This window comes from Gastrolobium bilobum, unplaced genomic scaffold, assembly GCF_033153095.1.
Source record: "Gastrolobium bilobum isolate Gb01-03AN ecotype WA unplaced genomic scaffold, APGP_CSIRO_Gbil_v1 utg2779, whole genome shotgun sequence".
Taxonomy (NCBI): Eukaryota; Viridiplantae; Streptophyta; class Magnoliopsida; order Fabales; family Fabaceae; genus Gastrolobium; species Gastrolobium bilobum.
This window is the reverse complement of record NW_026897558.1, coordinates 283,984-296,042: the sequence shown is the minus strand read 5'-3', so window position 1 is coordinate 296,042 and position 12,059 is coordinate 283,984. Positions and strand designations below refer to the sequence as shown.

The 12,059-nt window shown below is 36.6% G+C and overlaps 1 protein-coding gene across 1 annotated transcript; it reads left to right on the top strand.

Moving 5' to 3' along the window:
- Positions 1-6,542: 6,542 nt before the first annotated feature.
- On the top strand, positions 6,543-9,098 carry LOC133308040 (putative disease resistance protein RGA3). The gene has a single exon (XM_061508622.1). It carries the CDS (start codon positions 6,543-6,545, stop codon positions 9,096-9,098), a length of 2,556 nt encoding a protein of 851 aa, XP_061364606.1.
- The last annotated feature ends 2,961 nt before the right edge of the window (positions 9,099-12,059 follow it).

The following is a 12,059-nucleotide window of genomic DNA, read 5'->3' as shown; positions in this document are numbered from 1 at the left end:
CCATTAATAAAATAATCATGTGAAGTCCCATCGAATAAGCATGATTGAATTTTATTAGATTGGACCTAAATAATTATGGGAGGAGATTTAAATTAAGAAATTAATTTAACCTCCAGGCGCATTGTGGGCCTATCAATAAAATAATCATGTGAGGCCCCAACGGATTAGCATGATTGGATTTTATCGGGCCTTAATAATTTCAAAATTTTAATAAAGTATTGTACGGCCCATCGTCGATAATACTAAGTTATTAAAGATAATTTTGAAATTAAACAATGAATTCGACAGGGCTTATGAAAATTCTCAAACAAAAATGTTGAATGGGTGAAGGTTTTAAAAATTAATTAATTTTAAAACCTGCGGGCTCCATTTGTGGGTTTATTAGTGAAATGGTTATCGCTGAAGCCCCATCGGATAAGGATAATCAGATTTCACTAGATTAAATCTTAATAATTTCAAAATTTTAGTAAAGTATTGTACGGCCCATCGTCGGCAATGCTTAGACACTAAGGATAATTTTAAAATTAAACAATGGTTAATTACATTCAACTTTGGTAAAATTGTTAACCCTCCCATCGAGGCTCTGGCAATGGCACTGAAGGCCCAAATAACAATTTTGGTTTTTACAAGTGACTTGCCCATCGTAAGCCTTGTAAAGATAAACTGAAGGATTGTTAACAATAAACAAGAGTAGTTATGAGAATCTACTTGCACTTCGTTTGTTTATTGCATTATTTGTTTGTAATATTGTGCTTTATATGTTTTTCAGAAAATATCTTAGAAATGATTTTGAGTCAAAAACCTCTAGATGGTACCGACTATGAATAAGTGAAAAGCAAATTTTTTGATATTGTTCTAAAACATGGAAGCTAAATTTTGTTCTGACAATGCGAGGGCCATAGCAACCTGCAGAGGATGCGTCTTAGGAAACTAAGACGCATTTCTCAGATTAGGAAAGGGCAAATATGGTAGTTCGCTGCTATATTATTGTCAGTCTTTCCACATACTTGCATAAGCAAGTGTACATGATTAAGAGTGGAGTAGAAATGCTTCAGACTCTTAATGACATGTTTGCTGCGTCTAGCAGCTCTGCTAGACAGAATGCAGTCGGTGCAGGTTTTGCTAAGAGTCTTGTTAAATCCAAAGGGAAACCCAAGGGTGGTAACAAGAACAAAATGACTTGGTTATCAGTTGTCAAACCAGTTGCTATGAAGAAGCCGCAAGACAAGTTCTTCAAGTGCAGACTGAAGGGATACTGAAAGAAAAATTGCCCAGAGGTGATGAAAAGAACCAGACATGGGCATATCTAGGCCTGATCAGTGAATGAATTATTGATTCAGGAATCACTGATTATGTTTGTTACTCTTTGTAGTAGTTCAAACATGGCATGCCTGTCAGCAATGGACATAGATATTTTAAGCTTGAAAATGGGAACTTGTGTCTGCATTTGCAGTAGGACAAGTTATTTATAAGACTATGGTTTTGGGTGACTGTTTATTTGTTTCAGATTTCAAGAGGAATTCAATTTTTGTTAGTTGTTTTGGTTAAAACATGGGTTGACAATGCAATTGATTCCTCAGTTACATTTCGAAGTTCATCTTCGTCTTGTTTGTTCTGGTACATTGTTTAAATAGTCTTTATTACCTATGTCCTATAACCTTTTTAAATTTGTTATGTTGAATGGAAGGATGATGAACAAGAAATTTCACCAAAGAAATAAAAGTTTCAAATGAAACATAACTTTGGCCTTTGTGATTGAGTCATATTATCTCAAGTAGGAAACATGTTTTAGTTAAAAGAATGACTGAAAGTTCAAGAATCTTTTAACTAACAGCTACATGTTAGTCCTATTTGGAAGGTAAAATGGCCAAGCAATCCTACAAGGGCCAAAAAGGTTTGCGCAACTATTCAACTAGAATTGGTACATACTAAAGTATGTGGACCACTTAGCGTTCAGACCAGAAGAGGTGATGAGTACTTCATTATATGAATGTTTACTTTGAATTTGGACAGATGAACCAAGTGCGCCATAAGTCTAAAGCTTTTGGAAATTTCCAAGAGTTTTAGTCTGAGGCAGAAAAGCATGTAGGTGTTCAAATCAAAAACACTTTGGTCTGACTAAAGTGTTGGCTACCTGTCTGGTAAGTTCAGGTCTTACCTGATTTAAGAGGGGATAGTTTTCGTAACTGTCAACTCTAAGAACGCATTAGTTGAATGAAGTTGCAGTATGCAAAAATCAAACATTTCTAGACTTGGTGAAGATCATGTTCAGTTATTCATCTTTGTCAATGTTGTTCAAGGGAGATGCCTAAGAGAAGGAAATGTACCTTCTTAACTTGGTTCCGTCAAAGTTTGTTGTAAAGACACCTAAAAGAATTATGGAAAGGGTGCAAGCCCAGATCAAACCATATTCGAATTTAGGGTGCTACGACACACGTCCTACAACAGCAGTCAAATGAGATGGAATCTTGTATGGAAGTGTGCATATCTTTTGGCTACCCTAAGAGAACTAGGGATGATTTCTTATTTAGTCTTAAGGACAAGATAATCTAAGTGAGCACTCACATGATTTTCTTAAAGGAGGACTAGATAAGAAATTATAAGCTCTTAAGTTAGGTTATTCTTGATGAGATTTATCTCAGATCAAGAATTTCCAGAATCTCTAGAAGCTTCATCCATTGTTCCCTTGATTGTTCAAGAGGGGATAGATATATCTCTAAGTGAACAAACAAGAGAACCATGATTGGAAATTCAACATGATAATATATAAGTGAAACTAGTAGAAATATTAGTATCACATGTAAAGGAACAATATCAAGGATAATCGGATCCTCAAGAAATTGAAGATCCATCATTTGACCCACTATTTATTTTACCTATAAATACACAAGGTCTAGTGCAGTACATTCGTAATAGGAGAGAACCTTGTTAACTCTCAAGTTGTCTCTTGTTGAGTGAGATGTTGTTGATCAAGTGTTGCTCACGCTATGAACAATGAGATGAAATACTTGTATTTCAACTCCGTTCGGTCCTAGTAAATACACCAAGAGGGGTAAAACCCACAAGGTGCATGTGGACATAAAAGGCAAAGAGAGGATGGACAGAAAGGTGAAAACCTTCAAAGCTAGCTTGGAGGCATTTTTTGCCAGACGCCATGCTTGAGTCTATCCAGATTCTCTTAGTTGCTATAAGTCTCAATTATGAGATTTCATTTTGGGAGTTGGATGTCAGGATATCTACATATAACAACCAAAAGGGTTTATAGCAAATGTGTAGGAACACACGGTATGCAAGTTGTGAAAGTCTATTTCATAGACTTAAGCAAGCATCCAGGTCTTGAAACATCAGTTTTGATCAGGTTATCAAAATTTTAATTTTGAGAGAACCTTGATGAATGATGTGTATTTGTATGTAAAGGATACAACAGAAGACAGTAGCTTTTCTGGTACTTTATGTAGATGATATGCTCCTTATTAGAAACAATGTGGAGGTAATATCAAGCATAAAGAGTTGGCTAAGTTAGTGTTTTGGTATGGAAGTACTGGGGAAGCCAATTATATTCTTGGTATAAAACTCTTATGAGGCCGGAAGAATAAGTTGTTGGCATCACCTCAGGCTACTTACATTGTCAAAACTCTTGCCAAAATTCAACATGAGAATTCTAAGAGAAGAATTATAATTCTCAGATGTGGAATTCATCTTCTTAAGGAGTAACCAAAGACTTCTAAGAAGAAAGAATGCATGAGTAGGATATCTTATGCTTTGGCAAAGGTAGACTCATGCATATCATGTTGGGCATTAAACCAGACATCTGTCACGCAGTGGGAGTAGTAAGATAGTACCATTTTGAACCTAGAGGAATACTAGATTATTGTTAAGCATGTACTCAAGTATCTTTGGAGAACGAGAGATTATATGCTGGTATATTCTAGTGGGAGTCTTGAAAAGCTGAGTTTTCAAAAATTCAGTTATTTCAAGTGGATATTGACTCAAGAAAATCAACCTCGAGCTATGAGTTTTTCACTAAACTCAGATAGCATTAGAGGTGGATCTTGCAGACCCAGTTACTAAGAGTTTGCCTGAACTTGTGTTCGAGAGGCATGTTACTTCTTTGGGTTTAGGAGGATCCCAGACTTGCATTAAGCAAGTGGGAGTTATTGGTTTCATTGTGCTCTTGGAGTAAGACAATGAAACAATAAAATAATTTTCTGAATTTCATAAATAAGGTTTTATTTATTTATTTTGCGCACTATTTACAAACATAAAGGTCCGGATCAAATTGTGGAGTATATGATCATATGGATACGTTCATAGAGGACATGATCATAGGTTCTCACAATTGATGAATGGATTCACAGCTGTTAAATAAAGTTGGGCACTTTATTTAGGCTGCAATATTTTATGAAATGGTTTTGTCTGAATCATTGTAAAATATTGGTGTGAATTAACATTCACATTGAAAGGATCAAGGAGAGATTTGATTAAGGTTGTTCTTTCTGTCATAAGGAATCAAATTTCCAGTTAACTATAGCTATGTGATTGCTCTTAATCCTGAGTTTATTATAAATAGGTAATCAAATAGTTTTCATTCTTTGATTTACCAACGGGTGAGGTTCGATCTATTGACGGCCAATAACTCGGTATTTTGGGAGTGAGATTATTTGATTATCAGTATTTATGAGATAAACAACAAGGAATTTATAGGAAATGTCCCCTTGATATATTTCGGTACTTGGATATTAAAGACACTGGCCAGTGCATGTAATCCATTAGAGAAATTATCAAAGTCAAGGGAATAAATAATTGATTGGGTTACAGAAAACTAATCAATGAATTATAGACATTCTATAAAGGGGCAATGCATATTAATGTTATAAAGGTCATTAATCTTGGAGTTCACGTTCGGGCTTTTAGTGGAGTAGCACCGAATTAGATAATCTTGTAAAGATTATCAGGAGCCTTGATCAATGACAAATGGTAGGTCCCCAGGCTAGCTCGAGACAAGGGATGGGGTATATTATCAGATGATGATAGCTTATGGGCTACATGGTCTTGGGTTTACGAACTCAAGTTTGTATCTTAAAGAGCAAGTGGGAGATTGTTGGATATATGCTCTTTTGGTCACTAAAGTCCTATTGGGCTTCAGTGAAACTTGAGCCCATGAGGCTTAGGGTTAAGTTATGTCTAAGACCTAAGCGTATATATTCATAGTTTTCTCCTCTTGTGCCTCCAAGGTGATCAGATCATCAGAAACAAACCTAAGAGGCAGACGTTCATAATCTGAACGGTTGCCCACACAACCATCTCATCCTCCTCGAGAGATAGTCTGGAAGATCTACCACAGTCTAGCTTCAAGGAGGTTGTTCGTGCTGCGGCGCTAAGGTGAGCTGTTCGTGAAGAGGAATCCTACAAGGGAAGATTCTACACGACACCTGCGCACCGAGAGGTAATTGTGTAACAAGGATGATTCGGTAAGCATACCAATGTACTAGGTCCTAAACCGCTTCCGCATAAATCTAAGATTTCCTTCATAAATAACTAAAAGTACAGGACAATTTGAAAGCAGAAAAAGTTTTCCCTTAATAATCACACCTTTCAAAATTTTGGGCGTGTCCGTTCTTTGTAGCGCCTCACATCACTGGGCTATTACCTAATCTGTAATTTATTTACAAGTTGCAACCTCATACAAATAAATTGTTTTTTAGAGAAACTTGCATATTCGTAAATCACGCCTCAGGTCACCGGACTATTACCTAATCTGTAATTTATTTGCAAGTTGCAGCCTTATACGAACATATAGTAACTTGGGTAACGTGAAAGTTGATAATCACACCTAATACCATATTACTATTATATTCTAATTTATAATTGGAAAAAATTATATTTATAATTTTTTTTTTTTACAAATTTTTACAAACATGTTTAACAAGTCATACTTGAATCAAGAACATATAACACATTACATAATGTAAATTTATAAAAAAAATGTTGCGAAGATATCTTTTCCCTTTAGAATTTAGAGTAAATATCCTTTTGGGTTCCTAATAAAAACCACGGTCCCCACTTTAGTCCTTTACAAAAATAAATTAGTCAGTTAATCCTTAACAAATTTAAAGTGGACCCATTTTAGTCCTTTTGAGGAACTAATATGGGTCTATTTTGAATTTGTGAGGGACCACGATTTCAACTAAATGGATCCACTTTGAATTTGTTAGGGACTAAGTGACTAATTTATTTTTGTAAATGACTAAATTAGAGACCGTAATTTTTTTGTTAGGGACCAAAAAATGTATTTACTCTTGAAACAACTACATCGTGTGTTTAACAGAAAAAGAAAAAAGAAGGACATGGTTTTCCACAACAAATACATAAAAAAAGGTGACTTAATAGATGGCCATTGACTAGAGACTTGGTATAATTATGATTCTTCGTGGCTCTTGCTACACAAACCGTGTCACCCTCTTCTCTTAAGTGCATTGCTTTGAATTCTTCTCCCTATTCTTTCCTCTCCCCCCCCCCCCCCCCCCCCCCCCCCCAGAATTATGGCTGAATCTCTTCTCTTCAGCGTCGCAGAGTCACTCATAGAGAAGCTTGCTTCTCCTGCTGTTCAAAAAGCTTCTTCGGCGCTGGGTGTGTACGATGATATGCGAGAGCTCAGAGAAACAGTGTCTTTCATCAAAGCTGTGCTGTTGGATGCAGAGCAAAAGCAGCAGCAGAACAATGAGTTGCGTGTGTGGCTGAGACAGGTTAAGCGTGTTTTCTCTGAGGCCGAAGACATAATCGATGATGTTGAGTGCGAAGCCTTACGTAAGCATGTTGTCAACACTTACGGTAGCATCATAAGCAAGGTACTCCATTTCTTCTCAACTTCAAATCCTCTTGTTTATTGTCTTATAATGGTGCCTCAAATAAAAGATGTTAAAAGGAGGTTAGAAAAGGTTGCTGCTGATAGGCATACGTTTGGCCTTCAAACCATTGAGAATGATACACGTGTTGTGCATAGGAGGGAAATGACTCACTCACATGTTGATGCTTCGGATGTGATAGGAAGGGAACATGATAAAGATAAAATTTTAGAGCTTTTGTTACAGCATGATGGTGATGATAAAAGTCTCTCTGTTATCCCCATCGTGGGAATGGGAGGCTTGGGGAAGACTACACTTGCAAAGTTGGTGTTTAATGATGAGAGTATAGATAAGTCTTTCCCATTGAAGATGTGGGTGTGTGTCTCTGATGATTTTGAACTTGAGGATATGCTTCGTAAAATCCTCAAATCTGCTACTGATACTAGTAATTCGACTCCCTCCCCAGCTCACCAGGAGAGCTTTAAAAACTCTAATATGGAGCAACTACAACGTCTTCTAAGAAGTAAACTTGCTGGTAAAAAGTTTTTGCTTGTCTTGGATGACGTATGGAACGAGGATCGTGTTAAATGGGTCGAGTTGAAGAATTTACTACAAGGAGGTGCTGAAGGAAGTAAAATCTTGGTGACTACACGTAGCCACTCAATTGCTACCATGATGTCCACTGGTTCATCTTACGATTTAAAAGGTCTTTCTGAAGAGGATTCCTTGTCTGTATTTGTCAAATGGGCTTTTAAAGAAGGAGAAGAGAGAAGATATCCTGAATTGTTGCAGATTGGGAAAGACATTGTGAAAAAATGTGGTGGGCTTCCATTGGCTGTGAGAACATTAGGGAGTTCGCTATTCTTGAAAGTTGATATGAAAGACTGGGAGTCTGTTAGAGACAATGAGATTTGGAATTTACCACAAAAAGATGGTGACATTCTGCCTGCCTTAAAATTAAGTTATGACCAGCTGCCTTCATATTTAAAACGATGTTTTGCTTGCTTCTCCCTTTTTCCAAAGGACTTTAATTTCAATGATGTTCATGTTCCTTGGCTTTGGGAGGCACATGGTTTTCTTCCATCGCCAAACAAAAGCAAAACACTGGATGATGTAGGCAATGAATTTTTGCGTGAGCTGCAATCAAGATCTTTCCTTCAAGATTTTGTTGACCATGGTACTACTTGCAAATTTAAATTACACGATTTGGTGCATGATCTTGCAATTTATGTTGCAAAAGATGAGTTTCAAGTCATAAATTCTTGTAGTGAGAATGTATTTGAGAATGTCCAGCATTTGTCATTCACCAAAAATGATTTGCATGGTCAAACTTCCATTCCAAGAGGTGTGAGAACAGTATGTTTTCCGGTGGGAGCCAACAACGAAGCTTTCTTGAATACATTGGTGTCAAGGTCCAAATACTTGCGGTTTTTGAAATTAGGTAAGTCCGAGTATGAGACCTTTCCCTGCTCCATTGGTAAGTTGAAACATTTAAGATATCTCTCTCTTTCGGATAATCAAAAGCTGAAGAGTCTCCCTAATTCATTGAGCAGGCTCCAACATTTGCGATTTTTGCAGCTCTATGCATGCACGGAGCTACAAACATTGCCCAAAGGAATAGGAAACTTGATTAGCCTTCGAGTTTTGAGTTTAAGCACAAAGCAATCTGATTTTCCGGACAAAGATATTGCAAAATTGACTTCTCTTGAAACATTAAATTTAACTTGTTGTGACAATTTGGAGTCATTGTTCGAAGGAATGCAACTTCCTAATCTTAAATCGTTGGCTATTGATTCTTGTGGGAGTCTAAAGTCTTTGCCACTTCATGCTACTCCAAACTTACAGAGTTTGTATATTATAAAGTGCGATAAGTTGGAATTGTCAGAGGGCCTTGACAACCAAATCCCTGAGTTAAGGTTAAAGTTTCTAGTCTTTCGTAATTTGCCACAGTTGGTGACTTGTCCTCAATGGGTGCAGAGATCTACGAGCACATTACATTCCTTGATGATTACACGTTGTGGCAATCTTGAGGAGCTTCCCGAGCAGCTGTCAGCTTCGAGTTATCTCAAAACACTTGTAATTATCAATTGTCCAAAGTTGCTTTCACTCCCAGATGATATTCATCACCTCACCAACCTTGAAGTTTTAGTAATTGGAGAATGCCCTGAACTATACAGAAGATACCAGCCAGAAGTAGGACGGGATTGGCCCAAAATATCTCACATCAAACGAGTCGTTATTCCTGAACCATAAGAGAAAGAGGAATTCTTAGACAACATTGTCAAAAGTGGAAGGTATTAATTTTCTCTTATTATAGATTTTTAGAGAAAAAAAAATAAAAATAAAAATAAACAGATTTTAGTGTCTATATCGAATCCTATTCAAATGTGTTTTTAATTTTATTTTTTCTAGACAAAATATTATAGTGATTTTAAGCCTAATGATCTTACTCACTTTTGACTTCATTATGTCAAAGATCTGAATAAAAAATTAAACTGAACTGAGTTCTAAGTTCAAAGTTGAACTTTACAGAACCTCAGGGATTGAACTTTACAGGAGTATTGTACTCATTATTCAAATATGAGGATCAATTGATTTCTTGAGATCAATATGATTGTATAAGATATTACAAAGTCTTGTGTCTAACATCATACCAAATATAAGGATCTTTTTTGTGGCTCATACAGAAATATATTATACATGTTTTCAGGTAATTGAGAATTCAGGATTCCTGCATGTTGTAAGATGGCCTAAAAGCTAATGTTAAGATTCATATTTCAGCTCTGTTGTTCGTGTTCAATATTTTATAGTTGGTGATGTAGATAGTAGATCTGCGATGGTTTGCCAGATTTATTTGTGCTTAATTCAGGAAGAAAATTAAATTGATAGTTTATTTAAAACCTTCTTTCTTAGTCATGCAAAAGCTTGATTCATTTCTTGTTTATTTGTTTTTACTATTGGCAAAATCACATGGATTGGAAGTAAAGTTACACTTTTTACTCCCGAAACTTGTTTCTCTTTTATTTGATTTTTCTTTTTCACATGGAATGAAAGTTAGACTTTCTTCTTGTCTCGATTTATATCAGAATTATGTATTCTGTCATATGGAATTGTTATATATTCCTTGTATGTCTGTTCTTTAAAAAATGTTGGTTTCCATTCAGTTAGCGATGGCTTAGTTTGATTAGAAGGATATCTATAATGTGTCTTTTATAGTTCAAACTAAATGTGTTAAATGGATTACTGTTCTGCCAATGATCACAGGAAATGGGGCATACACAAGAAAGTGAAGGCACCATTGAAGTCAGCATCTGCAATAGCATGGCTATCTGGTTCATATTGCTGAGTATTAGTCCTACAGTATTTGTTGTTCGCTTGGATTGTATGTCATTGTGTTAGTCGTTCAGTTTGTTGGGTTCAAATCCTATTTGGGATTCATACATTTGATCTTAGAAGTAGTTCAGTTTGTTGAGTCCAATTGCTAGTTATCGTTCTTCTTCTTTATTATCCCCTGCCCTTTTGTTTCAGTATGGTGAACTATCTCTTGAACAAAATTGCTGATGTTTCTTGCTTGCAATGCGCAGATCTCAGATTTAAGTTTCCGAAACAATCTTTATTCTCGTTTTTTCTCTTCGTTGAATATTAAGTTTGATATTAATTCTTCATTCTACTTGATGCTTTAGACTTTCAATAGCCATTGGTTCATCAAAATCTTAATGTTTGATAGATAATTAGATATCATGATAAGTTATGTAAGGATTGGGGGTACAATCTCAAACGTAGAAAATGATTAATCAAAATATAGTGCAGCTTACCTCTTGACCTATCCGATTACCTTTCGCAGTTTGTTAGGAACTTTTTTTTTTTCTTTCTCATTACAAAAGATGAGGGTGTTTAACTTGAGAATTCCAAATGTTTAATTCTTTAATAGCATATTGTTATGTTTGTGGAATAATAATAACATTAAATATATTTTATCAAACTTATATCTTACTGATAGCCTCAAGCTATTAATTCACACGCAAACAAGGAAATTAAGAAAACAATGTATTTTATATATTTCAGCAATTCGAGTTTGCTGATTACTCCAGAAGTTGAGATGAGGAAAGAAACAAGTTTGTTACAGATTCTTAGCTACCTTCTCACCCATCTCTCTCACCTATTATATTGAAACGAAAATAACATTGAAATGGGCTAAAATGCAATGGCCCAATAATAACAACGTCTAATTATTATACTCAGCCCAAGCCATCCATGTTGAGCGGTTGAGTGGTTCTTTGACACATCTTACCCACGTGTACCAAGCACATAATCCTTGGTGTACCTGGCTTGCAGCTTGACTCGGTCACCCCTCCGCAGATGCCTATTCTCACTCTTCTCTGGTCCTTTTATCATGGCCTCTGTCCCCTCTCTTCCATGGACGTTCATCTCATCTCTTCCTGGTTGAAGGTCCCTATCAAATCCCTCCTCCCTTAAAGAGTCGATCTTGTCCTCAAGATTGAATTGTGGAAACGCTTAGCAGAACTCAGACGCTGACATCCACGATGCGTCTTCGATCGGCAGCCCTCGCCACTGGACCAGAACCTGCAAGTTCGAGCCTTTCCCACTTGAAAGGGTCCGAGAACGTACTATGGCTAGCGGATTTGTCACTGGATGGCTTTCCCAGGTCTCTGGTGGTAGCGGCTGTGGATGAAAGGATAGATTTTGGCGGAAATCTTTGAGCAACGAGACATGAAATATAGAGAGTATCTTCGATCCTTCAGGGAGTGCTAGTTGGTAAACAACCGACCCGATGCGTTCTGCGATAAGAAACAGGCCATAATACCGGCGGCGCAACTTTGAAAATGTCTGGTTCCTGATCGATTTTTGTCAGTAAGGTTGGAACTTGACCAAGACATCGTCCCCTACTGCATACTGTTTCTGGTCTAAACAGATTGTGATTGTGCTATTTGGTGACCTTGGGCTAGTGTGGACTCTTGAGTTTGGATTGATAGCTTGCGAGGTAAGCTTCGTGTACTCGATTTTGTCCATTATTGGTTCCACCATACTTCATGGAGGGATGGTTTATATGCATGCTGTGTTTTTATGAAAATATATGATGATTCTTGATATGCTATTGAGCTAAAATTATGAGTGCAAGTGCCATATTATATGTATGTGGTGTTCCACCTAGACGGTAACCCCTGAGTATGTGGAGACATACAAGACGGTAAC